This window comes from Phoca vitulina, unplaced genomic scaffold (assembly GCF_004348235.1).
Source record: "Phoca vitulina isolate PV1807 unplaced genomic scaffold, GSC_HSeal_1.0 scaffold21, whole genome shotgun sequence".
NCBI classification, from domain to species: domain Eukaryota; kingdom Metazoa; phylum Chordata; class Mammalia; order Carnivora; family Phocidae; genus Phoca; species Phoca vitulina.
In genome coordinates this window covers 21,490,624-21,512,452 of record NW_022589724.1, presented here as the reverse complement: position 1 = coordinate 21,512,452, position 21,829 = coordinate 21,490,624, and the positions used below count along the sequence as shown (strand labels likewise).

The 21,829-nt window shown below is 39.2% G+C and overlaps 2 protein-coding genes and 1 pseudogene across 2 annotated transcripts in view; 1 reads left to right on the top strand and 2 right to left on the bottom strand.

Annotated features, from left to right (window-relative positions):
- LOC116641228 (olfactory receptor 1L8-like) overlaps window positions 1-21,829 on the top strand; it is a 58,862-nt gene that overhangs the window by 12,757 nt on the left and 24,276 nt on the right.
- Window positions 1,933-17,292, bottom strand: LOC116641227 (annotated as a pseudogene).
- LOC116641292 (olfactory receptor 1J4-like) lies at window positions 20,231-21,163 on the bottom strand. The gene has a single exon (XM_032418968.1). It carries the CDS (start codon window positions 21,161-21,163, stop codon window positions 20,231-20,233), a length of 933 nt encoding a protein of 310 aa, XP_032274859.1.

Below are 21,829 nucleotides of genomic sequence, written 5' to 3'. Positions count from 1 at the left end.
GGGGAATTCTACCAAACATTCAAAGAAGAAATAATACCTATTCTACTGAAGCTCTTTCAAAAAATAGAAACAGAAGGAAAACTTCCAAACTCCTTCTATGAGGCCAGCATTACCCTGATCCCCAAACCAGGCAAAGACCCCATCAAAACAGAGAATTAGAGACCGATATCCCTGATGAACATGGATGCCAAAGTACTCAACAAGATCCTGGCTAATAGGATCCAACAGTACATTAAAAGGATTATTCACCACAACCAAGTGGGATTTATTCCTGGGATGCAAGGGTGGTTCAACATTTGCAAATCAATCAACATGATAGAGCACATTAATAAAAGAAAAGAACCATATGATCCTCTCAATTGATGCAGAAAAAGCATTTGACAAAATACAGCATCCTTTCCTGATTAAAATTCTTCAGAGTATAGGGATAGATGGAACATTCCTCAATATCATAAAAACCGTCTATGAAAAGCCCACAGTGAATATCATTATCAATGGGGAAAAACTGAGAGCTTTTCCCTTAAGGTCAGGAACACGACAGGGATGCCCACTTTCACCACTGTTGTTCAACATAGTGCTAGAAGTCCTAGCCTCAGCAACCAGACAACAAAAAGAAATAAAAGGCATCCAAATTGGCAAAGAAATCAAACTCTCCCTCTTCACAGACGACATGATACTTTATGTGGAAAACCCAAAAGACTCCACCCCCAAATTACTAGAACTCATACAGCAATTCAGCAATGTGGCAGGATATAAAATCAATGCACAGAAATCAGTTGCTTTTCTATACACTAACAATGTAACTGTAGAAAGAGAAATTAAGGAATCAATTCCATTCACAATAGCAACAAAAACCGTAAGATACCTAGGAATACACCTAACCAAAGAGGTAAAGGATCTATACTCTAGAAACTACAGAACACTTAGGAAAGAAATTGAGGAAGACACAAAAAGATGGAAAAATGTTCCATGCTCATGGATTGGAGGAATAAACATTGTTAAAATGTCTATCCTGCCCAGAGCAATTTACACTTTTAATACCATCCGTATTAAAATACCATTGGCATTTTTCAAAGAGCTGGAACAAAGAATCCTGAAATTTGTATGGAACCAGAAAAGACCCCGAATCACCAAGGGAATGATGAAAAAGAAAAACAAAGCGGGGAGCATCACGTTGCCTAAATAATCTTTAAAAAAAAAGGAATGCTGGAATGTGAACTCTACATGGGGATCAATTTGGGGGTCTTTTCCTTTTTAAACTTGCTTGTGCAGAACTTGGAAAATTGCCTAGCTTATAGTCATGGTAAGTATTTTTGTGTGCATGAGCTATGAATTCATGTATTTATCTTTTCCTTCTTAGAAGTAGAAGTTCTCAGTTTGGGAACAAGACAACACTCATTTTCCCAAATTAAAATTAATCAAGCAGATAGAAGCTATTCTCACTACAGAAATCCAACTTAAAGCAGAAAATTACAATCTTCCTAGAATGGAGAAATTAGATAACTTGATGGACTCTGCTGTGCTCCCCTATTCATTTCTTGTCATAGCAAAATCAAATTTAAGTTTATTTAAGTTTTAGCAAACCATCAAAAACACTTTATTATCTAGCTACTACATTAAGAAGGTAGGCATTCTGGACTTTCTAAAACTAAACATTAGAAACTTTACTGAATATTTGTAGCTTTGAAAAATAATAGACAAGAAACAGGAAATAAGGAGCTGATTTATAGCTCATTTCCTTCAATAGATAGAAACTGTGGGTTATAATTAAAAGCTAGAGATGACCAAATTGAAATGGGTCGGGTCCTATAACATAACTGCCCATTTAAAGGGCAGTTGGGAGGATGCAGGAGACATGGTAGTGAACACACAATTTTTCAAGAAAGCATCTCTGACAAGGTCAATGGGTGAAATAACACAATTAGGTGATTCTCACTTGGTGAAAAGGATATTGTTTCTGAAAAGAATCCCCAGAGCCAATTTCATGTCTCTGTTCCTTAGGCTGTAGATGAAGGGGTTCAACACAGGAGTGACCACTGTATACATCAGTGAAGCAATAATATCTTTGTCATTAGAGTTGCTTGATGAGGAGGAAAAGTACAGTGCCATAATTGTTCCATAGAATAGAGAAACCACAGAAAGGTGGGAGCCACAGGTGGACAGGGCTTTGCAGATACCTTTGGTAGAGGGGACCTTCAGAATAGAGGCCCCAATGTGGCCATAAGAGACCAGGATACCACTCAATGGAATAATGACAACCGCAGCCCCTGCAGTAAATATGACCAGCTCATTAAGAAAGGTATTGGAGCAGGACAGCTTGAGTAGGATGGGGAGGCTACAGAAAAAGTGGGGAATGATGTTGTCAGCACAGAAGGACACCTGAGTCAGGAGGAGGGTGTGCAAAAGGGCACTGCCACAGGAGAGAATCCAGGATCCAGCCACCAGCAACACACACAGATCCTCCTTCATGATGGTAATGTAGTGTAGAGGGTGACAAACGGCCACATACCTGTCATATGCCATCACTGCAAGAAGGAGATTATCAACACAACCAAAGAGTATATAAAAATACATCTGTGAAATACATCCTGGATAGGAAATGGATAAGTGCTTAGTCTGCATGTTCCTCAGCATCTCTGGGACAGTGACAGATGAAAAGGAAACATCAGTGAAGGCCAAGTGGCTGAGGAAGAAGTACATGGGGGTGTGGAGGCGAGAGTCGAGCCTGATGAGCAGGATGATGAGCAGGTTCCCCAGCACTGTGGTCAGGTACATGCCCAGGAACAGGGTGAAGAATACACCCTGCTGCTCTGGCCGGATGGGGAGCCCCAGGAGGAGGAACTCGGACACGCTGCTCTGGTTCTCCCTCCTCATGCTGCTTTTCTCTTCTGGGGGAATAAATAGAAATGGGAAACATCAGGCACTTAGAAATACTAAGCATAGCAATTACCGTGTGGTCACATATTTCTCCAAGTGACTGTGTCAGCGTGCAGACAAGTATTGCCTCGCACTCATCCAGTCTGGTGGGCGGGATGCAATGAGATTTGTTTGTACCCCAACACAGTCACTTGGAGAAAGAATGTGACATCAAACTCTTCAGTGGGAATCAGGAACAGCTCATTCTTTTTTGGTGGTGTTTTTTACACATATAGAGACACTGTGGTAGGTACTAGGGAGAAATTCATAGATAAGACACAGTCCCTTCCTCTGGGGAGTCCACATTCCAGGGAGCAACCTCACAGTCCTGATGAAGAGCATGGCTCTGCAGCCAGACTGCTTATGAGCTTGTGTCTGGTTCTTGCTTATCCTGATTGTTGTTCGCCCTCTCTGTCCGCCTGCCTGCCTGTCTTTCTCACACACATATGCATGCTTGCCACTTATAGCACTGAGAAGATTAAAGAAACATTACATGTACAGAATAAGTCCTCAATACATAAATTCACTTCACACCATTAGAATGACTATTATCAAAAAAAAGAAAGGAAGGAAGGAAGGGAGGAAGGAAGGAAGGAAGGAAGGAAACAAGTGTTGGTGAGGATGTGAAGAAATTGGAACACTTGTGCATCCCTGGTGGGAATGTAAAATGGTGCAGTCACAATGAAAAACACTATGGCAGCTCCTCAAAAAATTAAACATAGAATTACCATATACCCCAGAAGTTCCACCTCTGGGTATATATCCAGATAATTGAAATCAGGTTCTTAAACAGATATGTTTACACCCATGTTAAAAGCAGCATTATTCATAACAACCAAAAGATGGAAACAACCTGTGTCCATTGACAAATGAATGGATAAACAAAATGTGGTATATACATACAGTGGAATGGAAAGAAGGAAATCCTGACACATGCTACAGTGTGGATGAACCTTGAAGACATTACGCTGAGTAAAATAAGCCAGTCACCAAATCATAAATACTGTATGATTCCACTTACATGAGATCCTAGAATAGTCAAGTTCATAGAGACAAAAAATAGAATGGTGGTGGCCAGCAGTTAGAGGGAAGGGAAATGAGAAGTTATTGTTCAATGTATACAGTTTCAGCTTGGGAAGATAATAAAAGTTCTGGAAGTAGATGGTGGTGATGGTGTGAATGTACTTAATGCCACGGAACTGTACACTTAAAAATTACTTAAATGTCAAATTTTGTGTTATATATTTCACCACAATAAAAATGTTTTAAGTTAGAAAATATATCAATGAGAGATAATAAATTACTGTCTCAAGGGGTGCCTGGCTGGCTCAGTCAGTGGAACATGCCACTCTTGATCTCAGGGTTTTGAGTTCAAGCCCTATGCTGGTAAGGGTGGTATATACATTACTTAAAAATAAAATCTTTGGAGCACCTGGGTGGCACACTCAGTTAAGCATCCAACTCTTGGTTTCAGCTCAAGTCATGATATCAGGGTCCTGGGATGGAGCCCTGTGTCAGGCTCTGAGCTCAGCAAGGAGTATGCTTGGGATTCTCTCTCTCCCTCTCCCTCTGCCTCTCCCCCAGCTTGCATTCATTCTCTCTCTCTCTCTGTCACTCCAAAATAAACAAATAAATCTTTTTAAAAATCTTTTTATTTTAAATATTTTATTTCTTTGTTTGACACAGAGAGAAAGACAGAGAGAGCACAAGCAGGGGGAGTGGCAGGCAGGAGAGGAAGAAGCTGGCTCCCTGCTGAGCAGGGAGCCCAATGTGGGACTTGATCCCAAGACCCTGGAATCATGAAGAAAATTGGGGGCCCCAGAGAAGTTCAGTAGCCTTCAAACCACATGGACAAATTTCCATCAACTTTGCATAAAGAGGACTTTCCTTGGAGCTTCCAGTTATGTCTAGAGCTGAGACAAGAGAGGAGTCAGGCTGCAGGGCTCTTTCCCCAGGTCAAGTGCATACACATCACACACACAAAAACAGACACGCAGAGTAACACAGAAACCAAGGTGCTGTACTTTGGCCCTCTCTTATCTGTACTCATCTCCAGTTGCAATTGTACATTTTGTCACACAAAACTTTTTTAAAAACATGCAGAAGGAACCCTTCTAATGCTGTTGGTGGGAATGTGAAGTGGTCAGCTGCTATGGAAAACAGTATGGAGTTTCCCCAAAACATTGAAAATAGAACTACCACATGATCTTGCATTCCACTTCTGGGTATATACCTTTAGAAAGGATTGAAATCAAGATCTCAAAGGGATATCAAAAGCACTTCCATGCTCATTGCTGTACTATTCACAATAGTGAAGTTTTGGAAACAACCCAAATGTCCAACAACAGAAGAGTGGGTAAAGAAAATGTGGTATATACATACAACAGAATATTATTCTGCCTTAGACAGAAGGAAGTTCTTCCATTTGTGACAACATGGATGAACCTGGAGCACATTATGCTAAGTGAAATAAGCCACTTCCAGAAGGACAAATATTGTATGATTTCACTTTTATGAGGTATCTAAAAGAGTCAAACTCATAGAAACAGAGAATAAATAGTAGCTACCAGGGGGAGGAGGGGAAAAGGTATAGCTGTTATTCAAATGATACAGTTTCAGTACTTAAATTAATTAATTCTAGAGGTCTCTATAGCATAGTGCCTATAGTCCACAGTACTTTGTTGTGCACTTAAAAATTCATTTAAAAAGTAGATCTCATTTTAAGTGCTTTTATCCAGGAAAAAACAGGGACACAAGGAAATTTTTGGAGGTGATGGATATGTCTATTACCTTGATTGTGGTGATAGCTTCAAATGTATATGCATATGTCCAAACTCATTAAATTGCATACATTAATTTTGTAGTTTTTTCTATCAATTACACCTCAGTAAAGCTGTTTAAAAATCATGCAAACACCACATCCAGTCATCCGGGCAACTCACAAACCACACACACAAAACCTCACTACACACAGTAAGAATCACATGTAGTCTAACACAACATACAATTAACCTAAAAAGAAGCAACATACACACACCCACACAAGCACACACAAGCACACGTGTATGCATTGGCGGAGATTTCTAGCTTTCCGTGATCTATTACCAGCACTATACAATAGGATTTTCTACAGTGATGGAAATATCTCTACATTGTCCACTATAGCAGCACTAGCCCCACGTGACTACTGAGGACTTGAAATAGAGCTACTGCAACTAAGGAATTAAAATTTTTATTTCAATTAACTTTAATTAATTTTAATTTTATGGCCACATGTGGCTAACAGCATCACAGAGGTCAGTGTGCAAGTCAGCCTCTAAAAACAAGCAACGTAAATACACTGTCTCCTTGTCCTCACGTAAATGCACGGATCTAGGTCTAGTGATGGTTCCCCACCTTGCTCTGATCTATGCCAGTTCTTGCTGGTCCAGGCTGCTACTTGAATACTCTTCTCTTATGCCTCCGTGGCCTGAGGGTCTTTAGCACCTTTCGTGCCTGTTCACAAGCACTAGAACAATGAGCAGGAAGATTCACATTTACCAGTAAGACAAAGACCCAGGGGAACACAACCCCAAGCTTCTGGTTAGAGAAGAAGCCAACAGAACTAATTGCCCAATTTCTTGCCTCCCTCTTGAGATGGATCTTGTGCAGGGGCCAAAAGGGGCTGAACAAGAGTCCCAGGAGAAAGTGTCCCTAATGTCAGTGACATGTTGGCCTCCCCTCTGGCTGGTCATGAGAAACTGGAGAGGTCCTGAACACGCTTCACCTGAAGAACGCAGCAATGGAATCTGTCTCTCCATAGATCATAGAAAGGCCCAGATAGAGTAGTACTAGCCTTGTAGACTCCCACACCACTGACCCCCCAAACTGTATTAGAGTACATATTTCACTACCACCATTCTTTCCATTCTTAGAGAACCACAAAAGATCCACAAAAGCCAAAGCAATCTTGAAAAAATTGAACAAAGTTAGAGGCATCACACCTTTTTTAAAAAAGATTTTATTTATTTATTTGAGAAAGAGACAGCAAGAAAGACCATGAGCAGGGAGGAGAGGGAGAAGCAGCCTCCCTGCTCACAGGGAGCCCAACAGGGGGCTCGATCCCAGGACCGAGATCATGACCTGAGCTGAAGGCAGACACTTAACCAACTGAGACACCCAGGCGCCCCGAGGCATCACACTTTTTGACTTCAAACTATAATACAGATCTTAGTAATCAACGCAATATATTATTGGCATGAAAACGTATAGACCATGGAACAGAATATAGAACCCAGAGATAAAACCATGCATAGGCCATCAGCTAATTCTTGACAAGGGAACCAAGCATATACACAATGAATAAAGGATAGTCTTCAATAAATGGTGTTGAGAAACTGGATATCCGGGGTGCCTGGGTGGCTCAGTCATTAAGCGTCTGCCTTCGGCTCAGGTCATGATCCCAGGGTCCTGGGATCAAGGCCCACATTGGGCTCCCTGCTCAGTGGGAAGCCTGCTTCTCCCTCTCCCACTCCCCTGCTTGTGTTCCCTCTCTCGCTGTCTCTCTCTGTTGAATAAAGAAATAAAATCTTTAAAAAAATTAAAAAAAGAAAGAAACTAGATATCCACATGGGAAAGAGTGAATACGGATTCCAACAATGTGAAAATAGCTGTCTGTGACATTCAGCCCCAGGAGCCAAAAATGTCTGCCACCTTCCTGGGCAGCAGCATCACCATCCAGGAGCTGTTCAAATGCATGTCTCAGAGCAGTTCATGGTCATGTTCAGGTGCAAGGCCTTCCCGCACTGATACACAGGTGAGGGCATGGATGAAATGGAGCTCACCGAGGCCAAGAGCAGCATGAATGACCTGGTGTCTGAGTACCAGCAGTACCAGGATGCCAGGGCCAAGGAGGAGGGTAAATTTGAGGAGAAGGCAGGGAGGAGTTGGCCTAGAGCTGTCTGGTACCCGGTACAGCATGGAAGCCGTGTGAACCCTTTATTTACTCAAAACCTGTTCTCTGATGGCCAAGTCTCACTGTGTGTGCACTGATCTTCTTCCTGTCTTAACAGCACATGTGCTACAGCATGGGATATTTGTGTATGGAGTTTTCTACCTATTCCAGGTGGAGACTAGACCCTTATATAAATACATATAATTTTCAAATATTTTCTCATAATCTGTATCTTTCTTTTCATTTTCTTAATGGTGTCTCCCTTGGAGCAGAAGTTTTGAACTCTGATGAAATCCAATTTCTCATTTTTTCTTTTATGGATCATCTAAGCAATCTTTGCCTAACCCAAGGAAACACATATTTTCTCCTATTTTTTTCTAAATGCCGTATAGCTCTTAATATTTTGGTATATGACCCATTTTGAGTTATCTTTTGTGTATGGTATGAAGTAAGGATCTAAGTTGAAGGTTTTGCATGAAGATATCCAATTTCTCCAGCTCCATTTGTTGAAAAGATTGTCCCTCCCCCATTGAATTGCCTTGAACTGCCTTTACACCCATTTCAGAAACCAGTTGATCAAAAAGTAAGGTTTGTTCCCTTTGAGATTTATTTCTGGTCCCTCAATTCTGTTGCATTGTTCTATATGTCTATCATTATGCCAGTGCTACACTTTCTTGATGATTGTAGCTTTACAGTTAGTTTTTAAATCAGGGAGTGAAATACCTCCCACTTTGTTCTCCTTTGAGTTAACTAACACACCTCTATAGTTATAAACATCACCTCTAATTGCTCTGACTAGGTCTTCCTGTACTATGTTAAATAGCAGTAGCAAGAATGGGCATTCCTGTCTTGTTACTGATCTTAGAAGAAAATCTTTCAGCTTTTCACTGTTAAGTATGATATTAGCTGTGGGCTTATATATAAACTTTATTATGTTGAGGGGAGCCTGGGTGGCTCAGTCGGTTAAGCGTCTGCCTTCCACTCAGGTCCTGATTCTGGGGTCCTGGGATTGAGCCCCATGTTGGGCTTCCCTGCTCAGCGGGGAGTCTGCTTCTCCCTCTCCATCTCCCCCTTCCCCCCACTCATCCTGTCTCTCAAATAAATTAACTAATTAATTTTTAAAAACTTTATTTTTTGAATTTTATTTTATTTTTTATGTTCAATTAGCCAACATATAGTTATGTTGAAGTGAATTCCTTCTATTCCTAGTTTGTTGAGAGTTTTTATCATGAAAGGATGTTGAATTTTGCCAAATCCTTTTCCTACAACAGTTGAAATGATTTGTGGTTTTTCTTCTCTATTCTGTTAATGTGGTATATTGCATTAATTGATTTGCATATATTGAACCATCTTTGCATCCCAGGGATAAATCCCACTTGGTCATGGTGTATGATCCTTTTAATGAGCTGTTGAATTTGGTCTGCTAGTATTTTGTTCAGGATTTTTACATCTATGTTCATCAAGGTATTGTCTTTATTTTTTTATTTTAATTCCAGTATAGTTAATATACAGTGTTATAGTAGTTTCAGGTGTACAATATAGTGATTCAACAATTCTATACATCACCCAGTGCTCATCACAACAAGTGCGCTCCTTAATCTTCATCACACATTTCAGCCATTCCCCACCCACCTCCCATCTGATAACCATCAGTTTGTTCTCTATAGTTAAGACTTTTTCTTGTTTTCTCTCTCTCTCTCTCTCTCTTTTTTCCTTTGCTCATTTGTTTTGTTTCTTAAATTCCACATATGAGTGAAATCATGGTATTTGTCTTTCTCTGATAGATTTATTTCCTTAGCATTATACTCTCTAGCTCTACCCATGACATTGCAAATGGCAAGATTTCATTCTTTTTATGGCTGAATAATATTCCAGTGTGTGTGTGTGTGTGTGTGTGTGTGTGTGTGTGTGTGTATGACCTCTTCTTTATCTATTTATCTGTCAATGGACACTTGGGCTCTTTCCATAATTTGGCTATTATAAATAATGCTGCTTTAAACACAGGCATGCTTGTATCCCTTTGAATTAGTGTTTTTTGTATATTTTGGGTAGATACCGAGTAGTGCGATTACTGGTTCATAGGGTAGTTCTATTTTTAACTTTTTAAGGAACCTCCATACTGTTTTCCACAGTGGCTGCACTCGTTTGCATTCCCACCTGCAGTGCATGAGGGTCCCTTTATCTCCACATCCTTAACACTTGTTTCTTGTGTTTTTGATATTAGTCATTCTGACAGGTGTAAGATGATATCTCATTATAGTTTTGATTTGCATTTCCCTGATGATGAGTGATGTGTATCTTTTTATGTGCCTAGTGGCCATCTGGATGTCTTCTTTAGAGAAATGTCTGTTCATGTCTTCTGCCCATTTTTTAATTGGTTATTTGTTTGGGGGTATTGAGTTGTATAAGTTCTTTATATATTTTGGATACTAACCCTTTATCAGATATGTCATTTGTAAATACCTTCTCCCATTCTTTGGGTTGCCTTTTAGTTTTGTTGATTGTTTCTTTCACTGTGCAGAAGATATTGGCTTTTAGGTTTCTTTTCATGCAGTGGTTTGGCTGGCTTTGGTACCAGGGTAATGCTGGCCTCCTAAAATGAGTTTTGAAGTGTTCCTTCTTAATTTTTTGGAAGATTTTAAGAAGAGTTGGTGCTAATTTTTCTTTAAATATTTGATAGAATTCACCAATGAGACCGTCTGGTCCTGGGCTCTTCTTTACTGGGAGGTTTATGATCACTGATTCAATCTCCTTATTTTTTTAAAAAGATTTTATTTATTTATTTGACAGGCAGAGAGAGAGAGAGCACAAGCAGGGGGAGCAGCAGGTGGAGGGAGAGGGAGAAGCAGACTCCCTTCTGAGTAGAGAGCCCAACGGGCTAGATCCCAGGACCCTGGGATCATGACCCGAGCCAAAGGCAGACACTTAACTGACTGAGCCACCCAGGTACCCCTCAATCTCCTTGTTATTGGTCTCTTCAAGGTTTCTATTTCTTTTATCATTCAATCTTGGTAGGTTGTATGTTTCTGGGAATTAATCGGTTTCATCTAGGTTACAACTCATTAAATTTATTAAAAATCATTGAGCTGAATTTTATTATATAAAGTTGCAAAAATAAAAGATTGTACCAGAAGCTTTAACCAGTGCATTGAGTAAATATAAAGAAATAGAGAGTATAAATATTAAGAGGGTAGAACTCAGTTACTATTCACTGATAATTTTATGGCTTACCTAAAATATCCAAAACAATACACAAATTATTATTTTTTTATTGTTTTTAAGATTTTATTTATTTATTTGACAGAGAGAGACACAGCGAGAGAGAGAACACAAGCAGGGGGAGTGGGAGAGGGAGAAGCAGGCTTCCCACAGAGCAGGGAACCCGATGTGGGGCTCGATCCCAGGACCCTGGGATCATGACCTGAGCCGAAGGCAGACACTTAACAACTGAGCCCCCCAGGCGCCCCACAATATACAGATTATAAAAATAGTGAATTCAGTACAGTTATATATTGACTTTGACTTAGAAAAGTCAAGTATGTTTCTATATTGTAGAAAAAATTGAATATGAAATTTAAATTATTACATTTTTAAATTGCACACAAATATAAAATATCTAGGGAAAAGGTGAATGAAAGATGTGTAAGTCCTCTATCTAATGTGTTGAAAGAAAATAAGAAGACAAAAGTAATTGAAGATATATACATATGGTCCCAGATTAAAGATTCAATTTTTTAAAAATGTCAATTCTAAGCTGTTTTATGTTTTGAATAGCATTCTAAATAAAGCATTAATAGTTTTGTTTTGTAATTGTCAAGAAAAATCTAAAAATCAAATGGAAATTCAAGAAGAAAAAAGAGTCAAGATAACTTATATTCAGTCACTTGAACCATAACAAAGACAATATTGCAGTGGAATGGAGAAAGGATGGATTTTTTTCTCCTTCTAGATTTGACTGATAACATTATTCTGAATTTTAGGGACTATTAAAAGATGCTTTTAATAAAAGGTTCAGTTCATCACAGTGCATTCAATTTTTTAAAAAATTAAAATGTTTTTATACAAATTATATGTTTTAATTTTTAATTTATGTTAACTATTACTCTGTGACTTCAGCAACATCATTTAAACAAGCCCTAATTAGGGTAAACCTGTAAAGTGACAAAATGCACTATACAAAAGACTACAAGTATTTTGTACTCACTAGAGACTCAAGAATTAAAAGAATCTGTGCCCCTCAGTACCATGCAATTTTCATGGAAATGATTTATTGTTTGGAAAATTAGTACTGTCAATTATAATTTGTACTCTTTAGCAAGGCAATACATTTGAGCAATGATAAAGATCAAAATAATATATTATTTTATAATGGTATCTTTTATTTAAATATCCTAAAAATATTTTATGAATTTTATACATAGGAATTACCCCATCTACCTTTGAGATGCAATGTTTATGTAGACCGTTTATCCTGACCTAATCTTTTTACCACATTCTTATGCCTAACTGCTGTACAATGAGTCTTGATTATCTGTGCTGCGATAAGTGAGGCCTAGCACAAAAAATTAAAAACTGATTTACCCAGATAGACTACAGAGAAGTTTGTTATGTTGCAAACTTGATCAACCAGAGAAAGATGGACTTTTTAATAAATTGTTGTAATATTTACCTATTGGCTATCCATACAGAAGAAAATTAATTTTGTGTCTGTACCTTAAAACATACACCAAAAGTGAACCCAGCTGGACTTTAGATGCACATATTAAAAGAAAAACAAGAATCTTTTTTATTTTTAAGAGAGAGAGAGAAAGAAAGAGAGCACATGAGTGGGGTGGGAGGGGCAGAGGGAGAGGAAGAAAGAGAATCTTAAGCAGGCTCCATGCTCAGCACAGAAATCATGACCTGAACTGATATCAAGAATCCGATGCTTAACTGACTGAGCCACCCAGGTACCCCAAAGAAGAATCTTTTTTTTTTAAATTTTTTTATTGTTATGTTAATCCCCATACATTACATCATTAGTTTTAGATATAGTGTTCCATGATTCATTGTTTGTGCATAACACCCAGTGCTCCATGCAGAACGTGCCCTCCTCAATACCCATCACCAGGCTAACCCATCCTCCCACCCCCCTCCCCTCTAGAACCCTCAGTTTGTTTTTCAGAGTCCATCGTCTCTCATGGGTCTTCTCCCCCTCCGATTTCCCCCCCTTCATTCTTCCCCTCCTGCTACATTCTTCTTCTTCTTTTTTTCTTTCTTAACATATATTGCATTATTTGTTTCAGAGGTACAGATCTGAGATTCAACAGTCTTGCACAATTCACAGCGCTTACCAGAACACATACCCTCCCCAGTGTCCATCACCCAGTCACCCCATCCCTCCCACCCCACCCCCCACTCCAGCAACCCTCAGTTTGTTTCCTGAGATTAAGAATTCCTCATATCAGTGAGGTCATATGGATACATGTCTTTCTCTGTTTGACTTATTTCGCTCAGAATAATACCCTCCAGTTCCATCCACGTCGTTGCAAATGGCAAGATCTCATTCCTTTTGATGGCTGCATAATATTCCATTGTGTATATATACCACATCTTCTTTATCCATTCATCTGTTGATGGACATCTTGGCTCTTTCCACAGTTTGGCTATTGTGGACATTGCTGCTATAAACATTGGGGTGCACGTACCCTTTCGGATCCCTACTTTTGTACAAAGAAGAATCTTTTTAAGATAAAAACTTAGGGGAATATCTTCAATTTATTTTGGGAAATAAAAATTTCTTAAATCAGATATGAAGTTAGCCACATAGGAAAAAAATGTAATACATATGACTACATTAAGATATATAATCTTTTTTTTTAGGATTTTATTTATTTATTTGAGAATGAGTGAGAGAGAGAGGACGAGCAGGGTGAGGGGCAAGGGGAGAAGCAGGCTCTCTGCTGAGCAGGGGAGCCCTATGTGGAGCTTGATCCTGGGACTTGAGGATCATGACCTGAGCCGAAGGCACACGCTTAACGTACTGAGCCACCCAGGTGCCCCTAAGATATATAATCTTAATATATAATGACTACATTAAGATATATAATTCATCAAAAGACCCATAAAGATTATGGAAAAGGAAGCCGAAATGCTAAGCAAAATAAGTCAGTCAGAGAAAAGACAAATATCATATGATTTCACTCATATGTGGAATTTAAGAAACAAAAGGGATGAACAGGAAAGGAAGGGAAAATAAAATAAGATGAAAACAGAGAGGGTGGGGTGCCTGGGTGGCTCAGTCGTTAAGCGTCTGCCTTCAGCTCAGGTCATGATCCCAGGGTCCTGGGATCGAGCCCCCAGTTGGGCTCCCTGCTCAGCGGAGAGCCTGCTTCTCCCTCTCCCACTCCCCCTGCTTGTGTTCCCTCTCTTGCTGTCTCTCTCTATCAAACAAATAAATAAAACCTTAAAAAAAAAGAAAGAAAACAGAGAGGGAGACAAACCATAAGAGACTCTTAACTATAGGAAACAAACAGGTTTGCTGGAGGGTAGGTGGATGGGGGGATGAATTGGGTGATGGGAATTAAGGAGGGCACTTGAAGTAATGAGCACTGGGTGTTGCATGCAACTGATGAGTCACTAAATTCTACCTCTGAAACTAAAAAAAAAGAAGAAAAAGCAACCCTTAAATCTTCAAATACTACATCAAGAACTAATGATGTACTATATGTTGGCTAATTGAACATAATAAAAAATAACTTGAAAAATTAAAAAAAAAAGAAAAAGCAAGCCACATTATAGAAGAATAAATTCTCAATTCATATATCCAGCAAAGGGTTTATATCCAGGAATATATATATACATGAAGAACTCCTAGAAACCAATAAGAAGAAACAGACTACCCAATAAAACAGCAGCAAATGACTAAAAACAGACCATTTACAAGAGAGGATACCCAAATTACCAATAAGCACAGGTAAAGGAGATAAACGACATGAGTTATCAGACAAATGCAAATTAAAACCATAACACATGACTTCTACAAACCCATAAGAATGTGTACAGTAGAAAAGATGGACAGTATAAATGTTGATGAGTGAGTATATTACAGGGAGGAGCACTTTGTCTAACTTTTTAAAATATTATCCATGAATTAATTGAAGTGTACATAAATTTTCATCCAAAAATTCCATTTTGAGGTATATACACAAGCCCCAAACTGGGAACTACCCAAATGTCAATCAGAACTAGAATGGAAGATAAATTAAGCAGTATAGACACAATTGGAAACTATAAAGCCACGAGAATGAGTTAACCATAACTATACAGAACAAAACAAAATGGGAACACAAAAGAGTACATACTCTATGCTTTATCTATAAAACAGCCAAACTGACCAATCATATATGATATCAAAATAATGGCAATAAAATAATATGGTTAAACACATGATTTTTTGAAGTCACACATGTCTGAGGTTAAATCTTGTGACAGCTACTCAGTTGCTATCCCTGGGTTTTAGTTTGATTCTCTGTAAATATGAAAAATATTAACATCTTTATAAGAGAAATGTGCTCAGGAGTAAATAAATATACATTTAAATGCTTGATGAATGCCAGCTGCAATAGCTACTCTCATCTGTTTCATAGATACAGCAGTTTGGTGACTTCTGGATTTCTCACACATGGAATAAGTGAGCTCTAGTGGTATTGTGAAAACTCAGATAGATTTGTGTTGATATCAATACCAGATAGGGTTACAAAGAAAAAAATAAAGATTCTAAAACTTCCTAAAGCCCAGGGAAAGGGGCACCGAAGTTTCACAAGCTTGCAGAGAACTTCAGGGTACAGGAGGGCTTGTAGTTTCACTGCAGAACATTAATGCGCACAATCCAGACAGCAGGTAGAGAAAAAGAACAATCAGGTGAACATAAATATGAGAAGAAACATAAAATGAGACCAAGAAAAGAAAGTTAAGAGTTAAAAGTGTTGTTAATAAGACCTAGCCCTTCAACAGATGAATGGATAAAGAAGATGTGGTCCATATATACAATGGAATATTACGCAGCCATCAGAAAGGATGAATACCCACCATTTGCATTGACATGGATGGAAATGGAGGGGATTATGCTAAGTGAAATAAGTCAAGCAGAGAAAGTCAATTATCATATGGTTTCACTCATATGTGGAACATAAGGAATAGCACGGAGAACCATAGGGGAAGGGAGGGAAAACTGAAGGGGAAGAAATCAGAGAGGGAGACAAACCATGAGAGACTCTGGACTCCGGGAAACAAACAGGGTTACAGAAGGGGTAGCCGGATGATGGGTATTAGGGAGGGCGCATGTTGTGTTGAGCACTGGGTGTTATATGCAACTAATGAATAATTGAATGCTACATCAAAAACTAATGATGTACTGTATGTTGGCTAACTGAACATAATAAAAAAATTTTTTAAATAAATTCATTAAAAAAAGACCTAGCCAAGTTACAACTTTTAGAAGAAACATGTTTACAGCCCCCAAGAGTACCCATGACAGCAAGATTGAATGAACAACACCAGGGACTCTTTAGAGTCCTTGGCTCTAAAGATTTTCTGAAGAACACGTGTCATGTCCTTATTCTTCAGGCTATAGATGAAGAGGTTCAGCATGGGGGTGACCACTGTGTACATCACAGAAGCAAGTACGTTGCCTGATGCAGGGAAAAAGTAAACACCAGCAATTGTCCCATAGTATAAAAACACTACAGAGAGGTGGGAACCACATGTAGACAAGGCTTTGAAGTTTCTTTTGAAGGAGAGGACCTTCAGAATGATACCTGCTGTGTGGATATACGAGCCCAAGATACCACTCAATGGCAGGATGAAGATCAGGCCTCCCTCAATGAGAATAAGCAGCTTATTGCAGGAGGTGTTGAGCAGGAGGACTTTAGCACAACAGCAAGATTACAAAAGTGGAGAACGATAGTTCCTGCACAGGACAACCAGTCCATGAAGAAGGCATGCAACAGAGCATGGGTACAAGATAAAAACCAGGACCTAGCCACTAGGATGATACAAAACTCATTCCTCAAGATGGTGGTATAATGGAGAGGGTAACAGATGGCCACATACCTGTCATAGGCCATCACTGTGAGAAGAAAGCTATCAATACAACTAAAATTAGTGAAGAAATACATTTGTGAAATACACCAAGCATAGGGGATGGACTGATCTCAAGCATCCATGTTTATCATCATCTTAGGAATAGTGACAGATGAAAAGGAGACATCTGTGAAGCCAAGTGGCTGAGGGAGAAGTATGGGGGTGTGGAGGCGAGAATCTAGCCTGATGAGCAGGTTCCCCAGCACTGTGGTCAGATATATGCCTAGGAACAGGGCAAAGAACATGACCTGTTGCTCCAGCTGGATGGGGGAGCCCAGGAGGAGGAACTTGGACATGCAGCTCTGGTTCTCTGACCTCATACTGCTTTTCTATATGGTAGGGGTGAAGAAGTTTTGGGAATCTCAGAAACCTAGAAAGAACTATCACATCTCGGGCACCTGGGTGGCTCAGTTGGTTAAGCAACTGCCTTCGGCTCAGGTCATGATCCTGGAGTCCCGGGATCGAGTCCCGCATCGGGCTCCCTGCTCGGCAGGGAGTCTGCTTCTCCCTCTGACCCTCCTCCCTCTCATGCTCTCTGTCTCTCATTCTCTCTCTCTCAAATAAATAAATAAAATCTTTAAAAAAAAAAAAAAGAACTATCACATCTCATACTGTAATTTTTTTGGAAAACAATAAATTTTTAACTAAACGCATTAATTTCTCACACCTGTGAAGGCATGTACCTTCACTCTGTCCCATTCTGGCTCCAGGAAAACATCTCACCCAAGAGCAGCCAACAAGACCTCATTGCATAAAGTAAGAGGGTGTTTGCTGTTTTACTCAACCATTGTTCCACTGAACATTGAGTCTGTATCAGGACCTCTACTAAGGGATGAGAATGTAGACATAAACAAGAAAGGCAAAGACCTTGCCCTCTATGAGTATAGATCTTGATGAATGTAGAGGGATAATTTACTACACCAAGACACGGCCCAATTGTAATAGTTCACTATGGCAGAAATAGTTGATGACCCTTGGAAAACTGGTGTCAGTTGTTTCTGCCTTAAAATGACGTGAGACTCCAGTGCTGAGGTGGCATTGTTGGGGTGTTGTCATGCTCCTCCTGTGAACCTGGCTTCATGATATCAGACTAGTGATTTTGTACTTGATCAGTTGGTTAAAGTGGTGTCTGCTAGGTTCTCTACTGTAAAGTTACTATTTTAATTTCTGTAATTAGTATCATTTGAGTAGATACTTTAAAATGATATAACCATAACTTTTTTCTTATTAAAATTTCACCCACTATGTTTAACACTTTTTTCCCTTTTGCTCTTTTGTTTTGTTTCTTAAATTCCACGTATGAGTGAGATCATATGGTATTTATCTTTCTCTGACTTATTTCACTTAGAATAATACTCTCCAGCTCCATCCATGTTGTTGCAAATGGCAATATTTCATTCCTTTTGATAGCTGAGTATTATTCCATTGTATGTGTGTGTGTGTGTGTGTGTGTATACTACATCTTAGCGTGTGTGTGTGTGTGTACCACATCTTATTTTTTTTTCTCAGATCTAGGGTTAGGGTTAGGGCCAGGGTGAGAGTATGTGCCTGGTATCCTGTAGTTCGGACACTCTGGAAGACATATGGAGGTTCCTCAAAAAGTTAAAAATAGAGCTACCCTATGACTCAGCAATTGAACTACTAGGTTTTTACTCCAAAGATACAAATGTAGTGATCTGAAGGGACACCTGCACCCCAATGTTTATAGCAGCAATGTCCACAATAGCCAAACTATGAAAAGAGCCCAGATGTTCATAGACAGATGAATGGATAAATAAGAGGTGGTATATATATACAATGGAATAATACTCAGCCATCAAAAGGATGAAAACTTACTATTTACATCGACATGGATGGAACTGGAGGGTATTATACTGAGCAAAATAAGTCAATCAGAGAAAGACAATTATCATATGGTTTTACTCATATGTGGAATATAAGAAACAGGGCAGAGGACTGTAGAGGAAGGGAGGGAAAACAGAATGGGAAGAAATCAGAGGGAGACAAACCATGAAAGACTCTTAACTATAGAAATCAAACTGAGGTTTGCTGGAGGGGAGGTGGGTGGTGGGATGGAGTAACTGGGTGACAGGCATTAAGGAGGGCACATGATGTGATGAGCACTCAGTGTTATATGCAACTGATGAATTATTAAACTCTACACCTGAAACTAATGATATACTATATGTTGGCTATTTAAGTTTAAATAAAAATTTAAAAAAGAAAACATATAGTAATGTGAAAAACATAAATTCAAATATATCATATTAAATGTTACTAGATCAAATTCCCCAGAAATACAAGGATTATGAATCTATCTAAAAAGAACACAACCTAACTTCACAGTGCTAACAAGGAATGTCTCACAGATATAAGGACATAGAACAGTTTAAAGAAAATTGATGGAAAAGAAATACCATGTGGGTAGCCAGGTGATGGGTATTAAGGAGGGCACATGTTGTGATGAGCACTGGGTGTTATACACAACTAATGAATTGTTGAACACTACATCAAAAACTGATGATGTACTATATGTTGGCTAACTGAACATAATAAAAAAAAGACATAACATGTAAACCTAACCAAAAGAAAGCTGACATAGCTCTACTAATAATCAGAAGAAGTAGATGAGAAGATGTTAAGGCAGGAGCTGCTGCTAGAGATAAAGAGAAATATCTCCTATTTATAAATGCAGTGGTATGATGTTAAATGAATAAAAATAGCTCTCAAAGAGGAGCCTTGCTTTGTAGCCTTTGCCAGTTACCATAGTGTAATTATTTCCAGTATGGCTGATTTCAGTCTACCAATGTGATATCATTGAATGTGGAGTCGAAAGAGATGTTCACATTCAACTTGAAGCCAATATAAGCCAGCTTCAGCATACCACTGCTTTAAAGAATCAGTACACAGGAGCAGATCATGATGAATCTGCATGTCATCAATAACATAGCATATAAATTACATAAGCTATAACTGGGCATATCTAAAAGGGGAAAAAATAAATCCACAATTACAATTATGCAGCATGCTTCACAAGATTTTGCACATTTAAGAGATGATGAACAAGGAGGAAAAAATTAACGGTAAAGAATATTTAACAATCCAAGGAACAGACTTGACCTGGTGGACATATTAACAACACTATGACAGCAGAATGTATATTCGTTTTAAGTTACATAGAGTAGCCAACCATACAATAGTTTTAGGAGATATATCTCACTGTGCATGACTACAATAATCGGATTTAGTGATTGTCACTTAAAAGTTAGCCCTCTTGACAAATATTTCTAGGGCCTGTTTTATACCTTTGTTCCTCAGGCTATAGATAAAGGGATTCAGCATAGGGGTAACTACAGTATACATGACCGAAGCAATTATGTCTTTGTCACTGCAGTCCCATGATGAGGAGAAAAAGTAAACACCTGCAAGTGTCCCATAGTATAAAGACACCACAAAAAGATGGGAGCCACAGGTAGAAAAGGCTTTAAAGAGTCCCTTAGTAGAGGGGATCCTCAGGACAGTTGTCCCTATACGGATATATGAGCCCAAGATACTACTCAAGGGCAGGATGAAAAACATTCCTCCTTCAGTAAAGATGACCAGTTCATTGAGAGAGATGTCTGAGCAGCTCATCTTCAGGAGCACAGTAAGGTCGCAGAAGAAGTGGGGGATGGTATTATCAGCACAGAAGGACAGTTGGACCAAGAGAAGGGTGTGCAACAGGGCATGGATGCAACAGAAGAACCAGGACCCAGCTACTAATGAGATACACAGCTCCTGCCTCATAACAGTGGTGTAGTGGAGTGGCTGACAGATGGCCACATACCTGTCATATGCCATCACTGCAAGAAGGAAGTTGTCAAGACAAACAAAAACTATGAAAAAGTACATCTGAGAAATGCACCCCACATAAGGAATGGATTGTTGCTGAGTCTGCATGTTCATGAGCATCTTTGGAACTATAATAGATGAAAGGGAAATATCAGAGAAGGCCAAGTGGCTGAGGAAGAAGTACATGGGGGTGTGGAGGTGAGAGTCCAACCTGATGAGCAGGATGATGAGCAGGTTCCCCAGCACTGTGGTCAGGTACATGCCCAGGAACAGGGTGAAGAATACACCCTGCTGCTCTGGCTGGATGGGGAGCCCCAGGAGGAGGAACTCAGACACGCTGCTCTGGTTCTCCTTCCTCATGCTGTTTTCATCTCTTCTGGCAATTGGGGAAAATAGGGAATGTCAGTAAACATATCATAACATTTATGTTTATTTCTCACAACTCTTGGTGCATGAGTTAATTTTTTTAACGGTTTAGATATTTATTTATTTATTTATTTATTTATTTATTTATTTATGCTATGTTGTGTTATGTTATGTTATGTTATGTCACCATACAATACATCATTGGTTTTTGATGTAGTGATCCATGATTCATTGTTTTTGTATAACACCCAGTGCTCCATGCAGTATGTGCCCTCCTTAATACCCATCACCAGGCTAACCCATCCCCCCACCCCCCTCCCCTCTAAAACCCTCAGATTGTTTCTCAGAGTCCATAGTCTCTCATGGTTCATCTCTCCCTCTGATTTCCCCCCCCTTCATTTTTCACCTCCTTCTCCTAATGTCCTCCATGCTATTCCTTATGTTCCACAAATAAGTGAAACCATATGATAATTGACTTTCTCTGCTTGACTTATTTCACTTAGCATAATCTCTTCCAGTCCCATCCATGTTGATGTAAAAGTTAAGAATTTCAGACCGATATCCCTGATGAATATGGATTCCAAAATTCTCAACAAAATCCTGGCTAATAGGATCCAACAATACATTAAAAGGATCATCCACCATGACCAAGTGGGATTT